Source organism: Thunnus maccoyii, chromosome 18 (genome assembly GCF_910596095.1).
Source record: "Thunnus maccoyii chromosome 18, fThuMac1.1, whole genome shotgun sequence".
NCBI classification, from domain to species: Eukaryota; Metazoa; Chordata; class Actinopteri; order Scombriformes; family Scombridae; genus Thunnus; species Thunnus maccoyii.
In genome coordinates this window covers 1,971,635-1,991,620 of record NC_056550.1, presented here as the reverse complement: position 1 = coordinate 1,991,620, position 19,986 = coordinate 1,971,635, and the positions used below count along the sequence as shown (strand labels likewise).

General features: G+C 38.1%; 1 protein-coding gene across 3 annotated transcripts in view; it reads left to right on the top strand.

Annotated features, from left to right (window-relative positions):
- The first annotated feature begins 4,982 nt into the window (after window positions 1-4,982).
- si:dkeyp-72e1.9 (syntaxin-binding protein 4) overlaps window positions 4,983-19,986 on the top strand; it is a 92,900-nt gene continuing 77,896 nt past the window's right edge. Inside the window, exons 1-2 of one of the 3 annotated variants that reach the window (XM_042392751.1) lie at window positions 4,983-5,188; window positions 6,599-6,680. In XM_042392751.1, coding sequence (XP_042248685.1) covers window positions 6,658-6,680 — 23 coding nt within the window. In that variant the 5' untranslated portion in view covers window positions 4,983-5,188; window positions 6,599-6,657. Of the gene's footprint in view, window positions 5,189-6,534; window positions 6,681-19,986 lie in introns of those variants that run through there. The other 2 variants (XM_042392748.1, XM_042392747.1) reach the window with 2 other exon arrangements.

Here is a 19,986-nt window from a genome sequence, read left to right as displayed (position 1 = left end):
TAGCCTCGTCAGCCCCGCCCTGACTCACTTCCCTCTCCTGAGTTCTCCACCCATCTCCCCACCTGCACCTCATATCCTCGTTAGTTCAGTTAGTTTTTAAGTCCGGGTTTTCTGCTCAGTCTTTGTTGGATCATTTGTTCTGTTTAGATGCCTGCCTACACTCCTGTTTGCTGTTCTGTCCAAATAAAGCTTCCTCTGTGTTCAGAGTGAATTAGCAAATGTTGTAATTCTAACTTGCTAAACTAAGATGGTGAGCATGGTAAACAATATACCTGCTAAACATCGGTTTGTTAGCATTGTCATTGTGACAATGTGACTATGCTGACTTTGGCATTTAGCTCAAAGCACTGCATTAGTACAGCCTCACAGAGCTGCTAGCATGGCCCTTGTAGTGCTACAATTCACCAAAACTTCATTGCACAATCTGACACGCCTCAAAAATGATATTGTACAATTTGACACAGATTGCAACCAAGATTTTAGACCTATCTTGCAACCTGGAAGACTGTTATTGTACGGTGTATATGAGCTTGAAGAGAAACTGACCAGATAAAAATGACATGTACTCCATGACCACCTGTGTAGTCAGTAATCCCTGACACTGCCTTAAACCATAGAGATAACTGGAGTATAAAATAAAGTTGGGGTCAGTTCTTTAGCTCAGTCAAATCAATGAGTAGATTTATAAAAATCAGATATAAAGATATATGACAGGCGTGTTACTGTTATTAACAGGCATTTCTGCTATCTTAAAGCCCTATTAAATCAGCTGCTAGTCTAACACATTTTATGCTCAAGCTGATTATTCTGTATGTAACCCTGCTGAATATTTATGAGCACTGGGGTACACAAGGTTTCTGCACTATGTTACACTACACTAATAGTGTGAGGGAGCTTAGCCAGAGTGTCAAGAAAGGTGATAGGAGGCACACTCAGAGACTTGTTCAATGACTAAAAAAAATCATTTATTCAGATCAGTGTAACCAAAAATCAACTGTCTCCAAGAAGAAAAAAAAAAGAAGTCATATGTTCAGTATCAACATTTTTGCAACTTGCCAAATATATTAATAAACAATATTTCCTCATTGTGTTGAGAGAAAACGTAATTCAGCAAGTATTACTTTTCTAACAAAATGTATTTGCTGTTGCAGTTTAGTCATATATGAAAATAATTTCCAGAAGACAGGGTTTCCTGAAAGTAAATAAGTAACAAATCAAGCTGATATATAACTCAAGAAACAATAAACAACTTAAATATTGTGAAAAAAGTGAACTTAAATATTTTTATGTTTTATATTTTGATTAAACCAGAAATACAGATGAAAATGTAACAAAACAATGCTAAACACAAACAAAACCCGAGAGTAACACTACAGAAAGATGTCCCACTGACTAAACACATAATGACAAGTATGGCAAGAAATACATGGAAGTGTAACAGGGATGAGTGGTGTGGTCTCACCCACTATGTCACAAATAGTTTCACAGACAGCTGCTGTTATAATATATGAAATTGCTGCCTTTGAATTATTGACATTGAATCAGATTAATGCTATTGGTACTACAGATAAATAGGCATGTGCTGTAAGAGGGTGATATTCTAAAACTGACATTGAAACAAATACACATTTTAAAAAAATGTTGTGATCAATTTATTTCAAATATTTCATATGCAAAGCTTTTTCTACTATATTAAATAACTGGAAATTTATATTCCAATATATCCCATCCATATATTTAGGTTTATGTTTAGGTTGACTGAGATATGGCCTAAATGAGAGAAAAGCTCATATTAGAATGAGAATGTGAGGGTGTGTGGACATGGTATTACCAAAATATTAATCACCTGTTGTTGCTGGCCATCACAGGGATAATATGTAAGTGAATTGTTTTCAGCTTGTTCTGCTGTGCCCAAGTGGTCAAAATAAATAAAGAATGAATAAATCAGCTTTAAAATCTCCGGACCTTAATCAAAATAGTATGGAAGCCCGTTTTCTACAAGGTCAAAAAGTCAGTTAGAAGAAAGTTAGGATGAAAATAAAAATACTAATAAAACTCTTGAGATACTGAGTCAAAATTATGAGATATAATGATACTAAGTTAAAGTTTTGACTTTTTAAGTCAAAATTATGATACTAATTCAAAGTTATGATTTACTAAGTCAATAAAAGTCATATTTTCAACTTAAAACCACAATTTTGACTTAGTATCACATAATTCTGATTTACTTATTTTTATTTATTCATCATTTCATTTCTTTCATGTCATCTGTAGTTTTCTGTGGTGGAAATGGACTTCCATAAAATGCAAAGGTACACTCACTGACTGATTTAGTTTGAGATGCAGTTGGACTAGTTGATGAGTGATCAAAGGGCAATGATCACCTGTAATACACTGGAACTCCCTTGAAAACAAGATGACACATCTCAGGGAATTTAACCTGATATAGTACATTTTCTCTGATACATGCTGTAGGTGAGGCTGTATATAATATTTACAGTCAATTGCTGAGAAGGTGGAGTTTGAAGGAGTCACATCTTGAACTTGACTGGATTAGCTGGTGTGGGGTTCTTATAATAGTAGGTGCGAGATCACCGCTCCTTGTCCCCAATCCCATCTGTAGCCATTACGAGTTAGAGGACTGTTGACATTTGGCCCGAGGCTTGTTAACCTCCATTGTGGGATTAAGGTAGCAGGAGGATTGGAGTGCAGACACCCTGATGAGAAGCATATGGGAGAAAGGTTTAACTAACTCTGTCTAGTCAGGCTACAAGATGACGTAAACAACTGTGATTGGGCTATGAAACAGACAGTTTACATTACTTTAACACCACATATTAATTCTGAGACTTTATACCTTATACCTTATATTAGGTTAAACAAAAAAGACAAACAGGATTGGGAGGCTCCACTGGTCTCAGTTCAAGTATTATAGTCATATGAACTACATATGAAAGGTAAACTTCATGGTTATGTTTTCTGTCTCCAAGGACAATTCTCTGTCTTCCACATTTAACAGGACTAAAAGTCTTAAGTCCTCTAGAGGCTGTAGTGTTTAAAACACCCCACAATACAAACATGTTACATGAACAAACACTGGGGCAAATTTTTTTTTTTTGTCCAACTTTGATGACAAATTTCGTGAAAATTGAGGCATATAACTTATACATGTTGATTAAATTTGAATGTTTGGACACGGGTTCATCCTCTGGACACAGGGCTGTAGCCAGGATTTTGGAAGTACTGGATGATGGCGTGAGAGCAACTGTGCCTGAGCTGCAGCTCCAACTGCTAATGCTCTGATACCGTTTCTAAAGACAGTGGGATGCTAAACAGTCCACCGCAGGGATCAGCTAGGTACCTGACGGTGTCCTCAGAGGACACCCAGCGGGCAGACACCCTTCTGGGTGCCAGCTTGGTTACGAAACAGGAAGAAGTTCCTGTTCTTCCAGCACAAACACACCTCAAGCTTTTAGAAATTCTAACAATGGCAGATGATGGAATGAGTAACAAAAACCACATCCAGTGTGTTTGTCAGGAATACTTACAAGAACTGGGTAGCAATCATGCCAACCATGCTTTGGAGTATTTTTTTTCATAATATTTGACCTTTTTATTGCCTGTTTGAAAAAAAAACAATACATGTTCACTTAAGACATGATAACTTTATCTGTTAATTAAGTTCAGGCACGTTTCATAATGACACAATATCGTAACCATAATCACGATGGTTACGATGGAGTATAGTGAGGACAGCTGAGAGGATAAGATCCAAAAAAAGCTTTCCCACCCCCTTATGGACTGTTTAAGCCCTGCTGTCTGCCAAAAGATACCAGGGACATTGATATATTCAATTTATGAATATAAAATTTGGTCAAAATAACAAATACATTTACCAAAACTGAGAGCAAGAATTCCATTCCTGTAATATTAAATTAATCCAAACAATCTTTTTTTTCTCAAAGTAATGTAAATTGAGGGTAGATGTGATGAGTAATAGATCCTGACAATTTAGTCCACAGTTGTTCATTTTCCTTAAATAATGATTGTTTGGATAAAACCTATGGATTGAAAAACTTATGAAGCAAGAATCAAACCCTATCCCAACAAATATTTCCAATAAAATTGGACCAGTATGATAAGACAGAAGAAGGTATAGAAATGTCTTGCTGAAAAAGTTGATAGACTGCCTTACTTTTGCTCTTAGGGTGCTATGAAAAACCTCTTTCAGTTGCATCCAACGAAAGAGACTTGTTGTTATTTCCTTATAACCTTGACAATACAGTATCCAAAATAACAGAAAATTCCTGAATAAACCACATAGGCTATAGTTGTATTGTTGACCATTTTGGTTAGAAAGTTGACCCGTCAATAAAATATTATTACTGAACCACTGATACATTTCTTTTAAAAACCTGTGAGGAGAAAACTTATGCTTGTAAAAGGGCACCACACCAGTAGTACTTCTTTATGAAATGAAGGAGAGTTTGAATGGAATTTGTGTCAACATTATAATTGCATAATAACAACTAGAATATACACCGTGGGGAATAAAATAAGGAAGGTTAGACACTTAAAGTAACGTAATCCAACTCATTTTGCAGTAAAAGCCAATCAGTGTCGTCACCGGGATTCTTGGAGGCCTGGTGTAAGTCAGTGCAAAGCGTTCCGGCGGTTTTCTTAATTGGACCCGAATGCAGCCTCACTGAGCCAGGAGTTAAATGTGCAGCGTTGTGTGTGTGTGTGTGTGTGTGTGTGTGTGTGTGTGTGTGTGTGTGTGTGTACTGTCAGTGTGGAGAGACATTGAAATTTTGTCAAACAGATGGGTTAAGGTCAGTCAGCAGGCAAAAGTCCACGTGTCGGTCAGATTAGAATCGGGCCGGCGGAGCGTCCAGTTACCGGCGCGCGCGCGCACGCGCTCGCAGCGTCCGTCTCATTGATTTGGATGAGTGCTGACACATCCACTCAGTCAGCGGAGGCACGCGGCTCAGCTTCAGCGCAGCGCGAGGCCAGTTGAAGAGCGGGCAGAGTGATGCGTTTCTGGGACGGCGGCACTTTGTTTCCATTGTGAAACCTGAGCAGCAGCAGTGAGGGGGTGAACACCGGGACCGCGTTTGGATAATATGTCTCTGCTGAAACAGCGGGGGAGAGAGCTCGAGCGTTTCGACGGACTGTCGCTCATTTACTGGTACGTGACAGGTGAACACGTGTGGGTTCAGCCGGCGCGTGGCGTTCTGCTCTGGGAAAGAGGGAACGCGATATAAAACTTCATTACAAAGTTTGAAAATTATATGTTTCCTTAAACACGATATAAATAGGTTCCCCTGATAAATTCGGCACACAAAGTCTATAATAAATAAGACGTTATTGTTTGAATCAAATTGGGCTCATTTATTCGATGTACGCAAAGCGCGGTAAAAAATACAGTATGGTGGAACAATTAATTAATTAAGTGGAATTCATCATTTAGAATGAAAATGTCGCTTTCTCATGTAAGCTGTGACGAATTTACCAGACGACCTTGATGACTGATGATATTCAGTATCCTCAGTGCTGCTGGACATGTGTGTAGTCTTAACTTAACAAACGTTGATGTTTTTAAAATAGAATTCCTTCCTCACTTGACAATAAATAAATGGTGTATGTGTGTGTTGTTAGTGATGGTGATGGGGTGACAAGTTATCTGAGGTGATTCTGATTCTGAAGAGATTTTTAACAAATGTGCTAAAATGGTGCAAATTTCTTTGCCTAATTTGGAATTTCCTTTTAATTTTCACTGTAAGATAAGACAACAACACAAGATAAAATTTTTTATTTTTTTTGAAAAGAAAAAGAAAAGGGCAGTTTTTAGCAAAGCTGCATTATAGTCTACATCAGCAGTGATTGTAGCACCAGTCATTTTTACCTGTGACCATAATTAATCCATGTAAAACCCTACAGATTTTATAATTTAATAAGTAACACTAACAATAAAAGACACAGTATGTGCAGTCAAGTTAAAGTATTATAGAGCAGGATGAAAGCTTTTAAAGGTCATATTAAGTGGCATTTTTAGATTATATTAACAAAATTAAGTAGCATAATGCAATGATAATGAATTATTTATTTTTTAATTTTTTTGCACACTATTGAAATCCCACATGACATTACATAGCACAGTGTTAAGAAATAAAGTGAGAATACATTTAGTACTGTATAAAGCAACAGCTAGTAGACTAACCACTTCCACTAGGAATATAATACAGTTTTCACAATAAAAATAGATCAATAAAGATGAGATGACTGATCCCATGAGAAAGAAGGGCAGTTTGGAGAGGGTGAGTTCATGTTGTGCTTGTGTTCTGTCCCAAGAGGGAGGAGTCAGTCAGCTAAATGTAGGTGCTGAGTGGACTGTTGGGGTTGGGTCAGTTGGGAGCGCTTAAAGGCAAGCTGAAGGGAGGTGATGTAACACTGCTGGGTGCCCCCCTCTCTGGATGACACCTATCTTTTGCCAGCCGTCTCTCTCCCACAAACAGGACCACCCTTAAAGTTTCCCTCATGATTCTCTCCTCTCAGAAGTTACCAGAGCTCTGGGACTACTTTCTGATTTACGTTTCAGGAGCCCTAGAGTTTAATCCTGACAGCAAAGACGTAGACCTGGGACTGTTTCCTCTCAGGATGAACCCCACCATTAAGAACAGGTAGGTGTGACACAGGGAGAGACAGAAGTAGTGGTTTGGAGAGATGTTGAATAATCTGCTGTGGTCCATGAGAGCTGAGAGATTGCTGCTTCAAATCACTGTCAGGAGAGAGTTCAGTTTGTCTGGGTTGCTTGAAAATCAGCTGTGATGAGTGTTAGAATAAACTTAAACCTGACTTTTATATGGATTTGATAAAGTGTAACTCACCAGTAAAGTTGAGTAATGTGAAAAAAGGAGAATGAGTCATATGTGTTGAGCTCACATGGATGTTTTTTACTTTTAGATGGTGAGTCCTAAATTTGTGATATTGCATATTCTTAAAATGTGTGCCGTTTTGCAGGTAGGAAGTACTCCTTGCAAGACACTAGTTTGTTAAGTTTGACCTTTGACTGAATGTAGTCCATGGTCTGTCCTCTACTAGTAACCTATAATAGTGAATAAAAAGATGGGTAAGCTTTGCATTAGACATGGTGATCAGTGATGGTGATCTTGGTTTATTTCAGAATTTTTATCAATACACTGAGTAAAATACATCACCTGCCCCGAAGCTGCATATCTGTCACTCAAAATGAAAGCTGTAGTTGAATGGTTCTTGTTTGGTTGTTTGCTTGTGGTAGTGGTTATATAGTAGATGGAACCGTAATGACTCACTCAACAAAAAAAAAACAAACAAAGAAATGTCAGTAAAGAGCCCTAAATATCCTTTCAAAAACAGGCTGTTCAGTTCCAGGGAAATTGGTGCATCTTTTTTTGCATTCTTATATGATCATCATAGCAAAGCTTCTCTATGTGTTCTCAATGATCCACCAGGTGCTCCCCTGCAAAGTGATCATTATTGAATGTGTAACAGTGGCCACTGGCTGCTCTGCGGTCTAATGTTTGAGATGTTATTTGAGGATGACATCATTCAGTAGCAGAAATATTCTTATGATTGGTGACATGACATTGCTTTCACACCTGTAGTTTGGTTCACTGATCCATTGTTGCCTTTTAGTTCTGGTCTGCTTGATGTTCACACTGACAAACTAAAAGCTGTAAACATGAAGTCATGGACTGACAGGTAATTCACAGTTATAGTGATGTCATCAAACATCATCAGTGCTATATGCGTATATCAAATTCTTGTGACTGACAGCAGGTCATGCTGCACTGAAACACACTTAGACTGTGTTTATTTATCTTCTTTGGGGTCACAAAGAGCTCATGAAGAAATAAATAATGATGGACAGTTTGAAACAGGATTGAAAAGAGGCATCAGTACTGCAATATTACAGAGCAGATAGTTAATATGTGGTGGCTGTATTTTAAATGAGGCACTGTTAGAATCCATGGAGTGGGGTGCAAGCTAAGTACTTGTCACTTTTTCTGCACTCTTGTGCTGATCAACTGAGGTCCAAAAAATGCCTTGCCCAGGGGGGTTGGGGTTATGGCCCCCTGAAAAAATGTTGATTTTCCTGATATAAATATGTGCATTTTAAGAGTTTGGAGAGCAAAAATTGCACAACAATAGCTTACGACCATATCAGTGGACAATAAAGGAGTAATACACGAGAATCGGGTTAAAGCTGAAATATGTAAGTCTGAAGAAAATGCAGAGAACCAACAAGAATTTGGAGGAGAAAAAACACACAAAAAACAATGCCAAAAGCTTTCTCCTAAACTGAATATCTAAGTCAAGGATATTTCTCCTCCCACTTTACATTATCGCATAATTGCTTTTCACCAAACTTTGTTTTGGGGTAATTATAGTTATGTTTGACCCACTTATTTTTGAGATAGCAGTACTTTTCCTCATCTGTTAGTGGTTTATTTTTCGACTTGGCTGGATCTAGTTCATGTAGAAATGCGTCTGTTTGAGTGACATCAGCTGTCTGTGCTCTCATCATCTCCTCTCCTCGTCAACTTTCTTCCAATATCGTCTCCCTCAGTACTGCTCTGCTTGTCTGGAGTCTCTCTCTTGTTTTCCTGACTGTCTTCTGTGCTCTTTCGGTGAGCCTCCTTTTCTGTGTCGTTCTTCTCTCCCTCATATCCTCTTGTCTCTTTGCATTCAACATTATATCCTGTCTGTACATCTCTGTCCATCCTTAACTCTTTGCTCTCTGTCCTCTCCTGCCAGTGTGATAAAAATAATTCAGTAAAATTATATATACATGTTCTTCATTTCATTATTTAGCTTGAGATTGCATTGCGTACAGTACAGTGTGCAGTACCTGCTGCTCTTTCTCTGTCATCTCCATCACCTTCTCTCTTTCTCTTCGTCTCATTCACCTCTTGTCCCACATCTCCTCCCGTCCCAAAGCTTAACTTTCATTTTCTTCTCTGTCTCAGTAAAAGCAGTAAACACAGGGTCAAATGCTGAACTGAAAGAAAAGTAGTTTTTCCGTCTGCCATCAGATGACTGGCTACGTTAGCTAGCTAAATCACTCAGGTGAAACTAAAATGTGATGGATGGCCAGTGTCTTTAGCTTGACCACACAGCTATTTGTCAAATGATGTCTGGGGATGAATGACACTGAACAGTCCTCTTGTAAATTGAATAAAAAACCAGTAGTTGATTACCCAAAGTATGATTCCATTCAGTGACTGCCTGTCAACACATGTAATTGAAGATCTGCCGTGTTGAGCAAAGATATTGCAGTAACGACAACAATATCCACCTGCACCACGTGCACACACAGGCACTGCTCAGGCGAGGAAGTGAGTGATCTTTGTACTGTATAAAATCTTTGCTGCACCAAAGTTAAGTCATTTTAAGCAGTTATTTCATGACTTTTATCAAAATACACATTGGAAAAATACTGAGACCTGGATGCATATGGACATGGATGGACCATGAATCACACATTGCAGCTGCCAGCATGGATCAAACGGGATGCTGAGACAGTGAGACAGACGGTGCACTGCTGAGTGCAAACACTGTTCTTTTTCTATCTCTGTCTCTTCCACTTGTGTTTCACATTTTGCTTTTGGCTCTAGATGCTCAGGCTACACAAAACCATTGGGCCATTATTGGCCCTTTGTTAAACTTCAAATATGAGGCTTTCAGTCTTGCTCAAAGCTGATACGATTGAAGGAGGATTCTGCTTGAGACTTGAGACTTGAGGCATTGTAGATTTTTCTTATAGGTGACTCACTGAAAGTCACCAGTGTGCTGCAGGAGGATTTTACTCAACAGTCAGAGGAAATCTGGCTCACCCTGCCAGATGAGAAATACCTCCCTCAGATTATAAAGATTTTCTGGAACAGAACTAAATACAGACATGGCAGAGGCTGGTCAAGTTTTTAAACTAGCTTCATTAATAATAGACTGGTGAAGACAGACAGGCTGGAGAACAGTAGAATGGCAGGTGTAAGGGAGGATGGACTGGATTGGAGGACTAGAGGATGGATTTTGGGAGCAGATGCTCTTTTGCTGAGGACTAGTGACCACTGTCAGAAGCTTGGCCACAGGAAAAGACAAAGAGTTGGTGGACAAAAAGGTACAACTGTAGCAGGAGTCTGGAGTAGGGATGTGCATCTCCCATCACTGAGGCCAATGTGATACGCATCTCAATGCATTGCCAACAATCCGATACATTAAAGATACATATGAAGCAACTACCAATGTGAATTGATTCACCCATATTGCGATACAGTGCAGTTCCACACAATTTGAGTCAACACAATGTGATTCAATGTGATACAATGCGAGTCGACACAATGCAAAATAATGATGCTCAGTATGGTACAGACACTTTGATTTTATTTCTTAAGCATACAGCAAATCATAAATTAACTAAAGTAAAGTAATATTAAAGTACTAGTACTGCAACTCAGTCAGCATCTCTCTGTCTCCAGTTTACATACATACGCTCTGTGAACCAAACAATTACTGTCAAAATAGTTTAAATCCACTTATTCCGATGTGCTGAACAATGATTCTAGAGCGCATTCCACCCGGAACATTTTGGCAGCGCACCACAGCAGTTTAGGGAGGAATCCATCTAAATATCAAATAATTGGTCATATTTCTGAATAATAAAAGCATAGAACCTCTACTAATAATTATATATGATATGATAGTATGATGCATTGTGAGTTCATCCCAAATTGTAACAGTTGGACACTTTTTAAATCGTTTTTAATTTAAATGTATTTTGAAGAGAAAATGAAGTTGAAAAGTAACATTATTACTGAAATTCTCTGGTGTAAACAGCCATCACAGTTTACAGACCCACTTCCTGGTGGGACATAACTGACGGATTTCAGTCCCTTTAAATCAAAAGTTGGTCTAGATGTAGTTGTAGGTGGCTATCCAAGTAGTAGTGGGTGTACACCTCAGTACACTGAGGTGCATGATGACAGCTGCACCCCTGACTCAAATCACAACTTTCTTCCAACAAACACTACACACCCAGATTTACATATTCATATTCAAGAAGAGAGGAGGTTTCTGACGTTTCCATGAAATTTAGGCAAGTGAAATATTGGCTTTAATGACTATTCAGACAGTGCAGTCAGAGAAATGCAGGACCCACTAAGAGTAATAAGAGGGTTTCCATCCCAGTTTGTGAAAAAAATGTGAAAAGTTGGTTTATTGATAGAAACAAACAGCGACAAAATGTATGTATCAGAATACTGCTAGTAATGTTGCAAATTAATGAGCAGGACTGATTTATTGTCAAAATCCATATTTTATTAGGTCAGGTAGGAATGTCTGGTTATTTTATGAATATCTATCTATTTTATCATCATCTACCCTGCATTATCATAACCATAACCAATAATCAAAGTAGACATGATATTCACTTTGATTACATACATAAATTAAGGAAATTTAAAAGTATCTACAAGTTAATTTTCACACTATACTAATATGAATGGAAACCAATAGCTGCTTAGTAAGTAGTAAAAACATATCTAAAAATCAAAAACACTGGGCATGCTTTACAAAATATTAATCAAAAATGTAAAATATACTGTAATGTATTTTGTAGTGAATGTGCTAAAGCATGAAATTACGATGACAAAATGAAGTCACGCAGAAAGCACAGCAGAGCAGGAGACAACTTCTCAAGTGTGTAATGATATAGCTCTAATTGGCTACAGTTCTAATCATTGTAATATTGAATTTGTCTAGGATGTTTTCTGAAACAGTTTCTGCTATCAAACTCCATAATGATTCAGCTGAAGATATCATAACATTATGCTATGTCAACTATATTTTGGCAGTTATTTGTTGGAATAAGAAATATGTTACCAAACAACAATGTGGACCTATAAATACTATAAACATTACAAACTGTTCACAGAGTGGAAATGTTGATTTTTTCCTCTAGAGTTTGTATTTCACCAAAGATTTCCATAGTAATAGTATTGTTATAATTGGAGAGCTTCTGTGTAAATTTTGTTTCAGAAACATTAATCCTCTTTATACTAAAGATCTAGAATATTGGCAACCTTCCTCACATAAACATTTGTTAAAACCTCATAGATAGCAGGTTTTTTGTTTGACTTGGTGTCCTTAAGTGAAACTGTCTAAATGCTGTGACAGTGGTGGCAGGTGTGACTGGATGCACTTTGACAGGTTTTTTACTCGACTCCTGTCCTGTGGAATTCAGGCCTCTGGTGGCAACAAACATCACTTTAGTTCTGCTGTGACAGAGGAAAACAACATGCTCTCATTAAGTCACCTGGCCTTAGCATCTGCCTTATCCTTGCCTTACCCCCGCCTTATCTGGGACATGTTATTATGATATGCCCTTTATTCCTTCCCTGTTCATTCAAGGTCATTATTGTATAAATGTAAGAGAAGAATACAGCCTGGCAGTCCAGGGGAGTGCAGAAACTGTTATTGGATTTATTTATTTTTACCCCACTCACACTGTTTTCTCTGCTGCTATAATTGCTCTCTCCACCTAGCAGCCCTGTTTGGGACTGTTTCATCAAAAGGGTGGGAGACAGTTGTGCATGCTCTCTATAGAAAAGCTTATGGATGCTCTTTATCAGAGCTGGAAAAGTTTAACAGGCATGCATTTGCCAAACCAACCAATCAGACATCATCCCTGTAGTCTTTTCTCCTGAAAATTAAAAAATGGTGTTAGAAAACACTCCCAATAGAGCATGAATTTTATCTTTGTGCATCTTTGCACAAAAACAAACTTGGAGAAGCCAGAAACTCCAAAACTGCACTCTGACAAGAATTATTTTTGTGCAACAAATATTATTGACAATTGGCTTAAAATATTAGTGGCACTTCCAATAAATAGAATTGTTGTCAATAGGCAATCATTTTTGAAAGTCTTGACCAGAGCTGTAAAAAATTAATGAGTAAACAGAAGCCACTATTGCAAAGAGTAAACACATTAACAAGGAATGCACGATATTGAATTTTTTGCCGATGTACGATATGCCGATATTTCCAACTCATTGTGGCCGATGCCGATACCGATATATGCACATATTTTTTTCCATTTGGCTGAGGAGACTATTATGCATGCAAGCATAGATTGTACTAAGTATGATCAAGAAAGACAATATATGAAGGAAGAATTTAGGAAGACTGGAGTTCAGGAGCTCAGGTTAAAACTTTAATGAACCTGCTAAGAGGGTAGAGCAGTAGAGTTTTCTTTGAGTTTTTTAGACAGACAGGATTAATGTGTAGGATTTAATCTTGGATCCAGAATACACTGGTTGCCAACTGCCGTTATAAACCAACCGACCGGAGCACCGAGCCCCGGTTTGTTATTCATGTTAAAGCGGGAAGAAGCAGCGGGTCTGACGGGCAGCTGAGTGAAGTGGAGCCTGCGGAGGAAGCACCAGGACCATCAGGGTGACACAGTCCATCGAAGGAAGCACAGTCAGGCGGTGGAGGAGAAGATGACATATCGGCCTCTCATAATCGGCAGAACTTGCAGATGCCAATATTTCATTTTAGAGCTTTGATTGGCCGATACCGACGACGTGCCGATAATATCGCGCATCCCTAGACATTAACCTTCAATGACAGAGACAATGTGTTTAGAAATGTCTGCAAATGATTTTGTATTAATAAAAAAGATGTTTAATTAAGTATGTAAAGATATATATTCAGTATAAAGTATATTCCAGCACTTTTATTCAGCAGTGATTACAACTCTCAGTCTTCTTGGGTATGCCTCTACCAGCTGTGCACACCTGCAAAAGTGCAGTCTCTCTAATTCAGATCCTCTCATCCTCTGTCAGACTGGATTAGAATCATTGGTGAACTGTTATCTTCAGGTCTGTCCACATATTCTCAGTGGGGTGTGGGAGGCCTCTTGGCTGGCTGCTTTTGGGTCATTATGCTGAAAGGTGAACCTTTGCACCAGTTTTTAGTTTTATACGTGGCTTCATTCATTGTTCCTTCAATTCTGACCAGCTTCCTTGCTACTAGAAATATCCATATTGCATAATGCTTCAACCACTACAATGGTATGATCTAAGTGATCAGCAGTACCTGGTTTTGTTTAGATATATATTTGTTGCTTGGCCAAGGATGCTTGGCAGTCCATCACTTGTGAATTAAATCATTACATTACAGCTACGCACAAAACACTTTGGGACATCTGGTTGTTATAAGACAATCATGTTCCACCATTAGGGTGAGAAAAACAATCAAGACGCTTTCAGCAAATCAAAACTGTGAAAGTGATTTGATTGGCTGTAGTTCCTGTCACTGAGTTTTCACTGAAGATTCACTGAAGGCCTCTTAATTGTTTTTCTCACCCTAATGGTGGAACATGATTGTCTAATCACCATCAGATGTATTACTAGGGTGTGGCCTATATAACATACCAGTGTCTGTGTTTTGCTATTACTGTTGATCTTGAAGAAGTCCTGACGGCTGAAACGTCATCTAAATAAAAGAGAAATGCATATGGAGCCAAAGTGTGTGACACGTTTTTCCTGCTCTTAAGTCTACTTCCAGTGATCAGCACCTCACAATAAACTTTGGTGTGTGTTACTCTTCCATTATATCAGAAACATATAGTGTCTTTCCTGTTATATGGTGTCTTTCCTGATACCAAAACTGTTGGTATGTAAAATGCTGGTGGCTAAAAAATAAATCCAGTGTAATGTCTGGACTATTATATTTACACACCAACTCCAAAACTGTATTAATCTATCACATGTAGTGGTTTACAAACACATTTTCTCAGGATAAATACACATATTTTACTGTCAACAGGTTTTGTCAGTACAATGTCAGTAGAAAGTAGCTCCAATAAAAACTACTGACAAACCATGTGGATTATACAGAGTAACAGAGACATTTTCTGGAGAGGCATGTTGCTCTTTAATTTGTATTTTCAAGGCTGTAAATATCACAAAAAAATCATTCACCTCGATTGGATCTCAAACCTTTTCAATGTTTAGCCACGCAGAGGTGAGTGAGAAAATATGTTCTTTATGTGATTTTAGTGAACTGATCCATTATAGTATAACATATCTACAATTTGTCATCTTGAGGTACTCTGTGCAAAATGTATATTAAATTTACATAATCTATAACACCATGCAGAGTGTATATACAGTATATGACATACAGTATATACTGTAATAATCCAAGCAGTATTTTTTATCTATAGTATGAGTATTTATTTGGCCTTCTCTGTCATGTGAATCATGAACATTACATTTGGTTTAAAATCCAGACTGTTAGATGGACATGTTTCACAATGCCTCTCAGCATAAAATGTCCTCCTGTAGTCATCTGTTAAATTCTGCAGACTCTTAACAGACACTGTGAGAATCAGCTCCATTTTTCCTTGTCAGGTAAAATCAATGAGAAGTAAAGGGATTCCAATTCACCCCTTATCGACTTCTTTCGTCCCCATACCCGCTGGTGACGATCAATTTGCTGGGAATGACTTCATTGGGTTTGATTTTCTCTCCACCTAAGATGTAGATCCTGAAGCAAAATGCTGACTGGATTTGCCCCCAGGGAAGTTTGCTTGTTGCTGATTTTTTTCCCTCTCCCTCAACATATTGATGTTTCCTTACTTGCATAGCTGACTGGTCTGTTGTGTCTATTTAGGGGTGTCAAAGGTGTCAGACACTTGACCTGTTCTGTTTCTTCATTTGAAGTGAGAGGATATAAGTGGGCTGCTGGTGTGTGCCCTAACAGCTGTAATTAGCTGAGACGAGCTCAGTGCCTTTCATTCAACTGAAGGCTACTTAAGTTATTGAGAGGGCCTTCACTCATGCATTTCACTGTCCATTTTGTCAATAGGACGTGGCAGCTTAGAAGTCAATTCTTTTGTTTTTGTTTGTATTTTGAGGAACAATTTGAAATGATACAGTGCTCTCATGATAAAATTTAACAATAGCTATTGCTGATTTTACTTGTAGTTCAGAGTCAGGTCTTGTTGTTCAGGCTGTAGTTTGGGAAAATCACTTGAGGCAGTGTCAAACTGACATACTTCCAACACACTTAAAATACAGTTTGATATCAATATTTCAATGATCTAAAACCTTAGGCCTGAGGGATATCATTGGAAATCAGTGTCACTAATGTCACATCATTCTCTGTTTTCAGACATAATGCATCTGTATGTCTGTGGGTCAACTGTGTGAATTTGCAGGGTAAAGGTGAACAAAAGTGAACTTTGAGCCACGAGTTCACCAGAGCTGTCCAGGAGATCACACTGAAACAAGAAACATATTTAAATTTAACAGTTGAACTGGAATAGGAGATGGATTCACTATTATGGATGAAGCCTTTATTCATAAATGTTGTGAATGAAACCACGCAAAGAATTTTGTCCGTTGCTGTCCTGTTTGAATGAACCAAACATACTGACTTAACTAAAATTAAATCAATCTAAGATCTACAATGTCAGTCTTGGTAAATATTTGGTTAATTGCCCATCCCTAGTAAACATTACTCTAGTGACAGTCCTTTAGAATAAGATCTGCAGTGTTTCACCAATACAAGCCATGTCCCATTTCAGGGGCTGTGTTCTGTGAGGGTTTGTCCTTTGGAGGGCTTAAGTGGGCTTAACCTTTACCTCCTCAAATGATGGCTCTTTTCCACTAAGGAACTAAGGAACTTAACCTGTAATCTGTGTGGTTCCCTTAACCTGAACTTGTAGGAAAGAGTTAGTTTTGTAGAGACCTCTGCCCACAGTGACACACAGCAGATAATAGCTACATATCTTCTTCTTCATCCTCTTTTCAACAAAACTGCATCACAGCCAACATCTGGTTAGGAGTAAGACAGACGTCTGACCAAGTCATTATTTTATAGTTGCAGTGTTTTATGGTTGCAAGAATAATACAGATTACGACTAACAACGGCTGTATAATGTATCATGCGACATTTAAAATGAATGATCACAAAGAAAGTTAGTTAACAGAAAGGTCTTCTTTATTGCTCACAGTTGACTGTGACTGGGCAGTTACTGTTACTGTGCTGAGTGACATCCCATTCAACCTCCATTCACTCTCCTCCTGCTCACTGTGATTCGAATACAAATACAAATACAAATAATTTTGCTGCCTCAACAAATACAGATACAAATACAAATACTGAGCCCTCTGCACATCCTTAATCACTAATACTGTGTTTTAATGCAGCCGAATTCACATCATCATTGTTCTAATCCATGTATTTTTTAATTTCTGTTGTCAAACAAAAGAAAGTGACATAGTGATTTAATTGCATTTCATAAGCAATAACCCACTGCAGTGATAAATATCATTATTTTATAATGCAATGTCATCTGACAAAATAAACATAAATCCATGTTAATGACCACAACTGTGCTGTGTATTCTGCAAAATTGATATTTAAGATGATTGATTACAAAGAAAGTTAGAGGCAACATAAAGTCCTTCTTAACTTCCCTGGCACATAATCCCTCACTGGGCAGACTTGTGATTTACACAATATGGAAACTGTTGTGGAAAAGCTCAAGTTTTGGCACAGAAAAACATTAGTTTGGGTGGAGGGCTGAAATTGAGAGAACATTAGATTTATTCACTCATTTCATTTATACTAACACTAATTAAACATTAGTGGGAAATGCAGTAAAACTAGAAATATACTTCCAACACTGTGCAAACAGTTTATACTAACCAAACCAAACCAAACAAGGCAGCAAAACAACACTTTCTCTGGAGGCTGTTGTAGCATATAGCATTACCAGCTGAACTAAATCAGGTGAGTAACTGCTGTGATACATTAAAGATTGCACTGGATCGCACGTAGATGATACTGAACAGTATAAAATGAAAGACTGCAGTTGGGATTGATTCTGGTTACATTGTGTTTGTGTCAGTGCAAATGTATGCTTGCCTGTATGTGTTGACCTAAAACATTGTCTAGCATCTAGCATCAAGTCTTCAGATTTCAAGCATGGTTTCCCTGTTTATGACAATGCTCCTACTTTACCCTCCCTCTGATCCGCTTATGTGGCAGTGTAAAAAAAAAAAAATGCGCAGGTACTCACAGGAAATTAAATAGAGCAGACACAATCTCTAATGCATGTTATCTCTTCTCAACATGTATCTATCCAGCTTGCTTTTAATTTTAGATTTTTTTATTAATAAGCTTTTGATTCTTATAATGTTACAATGTTATAATTTCATTTAGCAGACACTTTTATCCAAAGCAACATACAGAGTTAATACAACACAAGCAGGGATCTAGTCAGGAGATAACAATGCAATTAAGTGCCATAAAGCTAACTCCAAGTCTGATAAGACGTAAGTGCCAACAGGCAGCACACAGAGACAATGCATCGAGTGCAAAAATTTTAGGCACCCTAGATGTTTAGATTCTTATTCATTATGCAGTACCATCAGGGAGGTGTCTGATTGGTCCCAAATTTATTCATGACATGACAATGACCCCAAGCATACAGCTAGAGTCATAAAGAACTATTTTCAGCAAGTATGATGAGTCCTGCAACAGATGGTATGGTATGTCCCCCACAGAGTCCTGATCTCAACATCATGGAGTCAATCTGGGATTACATGAAGAAGCACCTGAGATGGCCTAAATAATAAATCCACAGAAGAACATTCTTTCTCTAGGATGGTTACAACAACCTACCTGCAAGTTACCATGAAAAATGTGTTAAAGTGAACCGAGGAGAACTGCTGCTGTTTTAAAGGCAAAGCTGCTCACAGCAAATATTGATTTCATTGAGGTTTCTGCTGTTTACTCAACTTTGTAAGAAGTTAATTGATAAATTAAAACAATTTATAGCAATATTTTTGTAAGCATCCTCACTTTACTTTTAGTGCCTAAAACTTTTGCACAGCACTGTATATTCAGTCCATCAGGTGTTCGCGAAAGAGCTCGGTCTTTAGGTTTTTCTTAACGATTGAGAGGGACTCTGCAGATTGAACAGAGTTTGGTAACTTGTTCCACCACCAGGGAACTACAGAAGAGAAGAGTCTGGCTAGCAACTTAAGGTCCTGTTGTGGTGGTGGTACCAGGCGCCTTTCATTGGCAGAGTGTAGTGAGCAGGAGGGAACATAGACCTGAATGAGGGAGTTCAGGTAGGTGAGAGCTGTTTTAGTTGCTGTTCTGTAAGCGAGCCTCAAGGTTTTGAATTTGATGCGGGCAGCAACTGGGAGCCAGTGGAGGGATATGAACAGTGGAGTGATGTGCTGTTTTGTGCTGATTGAAGACCAGCCATGCCGTCACATTCTGGATCATCTGCAGATATGGCTAATTGATATCTCTTACCTCAGTCAGTGAAACTTCTGAATCAGGGCTGACTTGAGGATAATATACATCATAATCCATTTTGTTGGAGATCTGTTTAGAAATGGGTGGTTCTTCAATTAATGCTAGAAAGATCAAGAGTACATGAGATGCACACTGTATAATGCAATATTGTCTTCCTTCCAGAGATTTCTCCCTCAAACACCAGCATGTTCACAACTTAAAAAAAAATAAATCAACTTTGAAAATGAACACAGGTGAATCTCTCTTAATCAGCTGTATAGCAACACAGCAGTGGCGCATTTTTATCCTTGAAATATGCAAAAGCTGAAAGAGACTTGTTAATATATTTTAATTAATATGTCAGAGGAAAGAGAAGCCTTTGATATTTTTTAATCCTGTTTTTCCACACTTTCCAACAAAGGCCGAAGAGGCCACAGGTTTAATTATTCTTATTTCTCAAGATCACAGAATAATTATTTTTGATGATTGCATCATTATTAAACTCAGTGTGCACAGTATAGCCTATATAAACATAGGGCACTGTAATAACTTTATAATATATCTGTGCCTGTGGTTGATTTGTAGTTTACAATATAATGGCCTTAGCTAAGACATAAAGCAGCC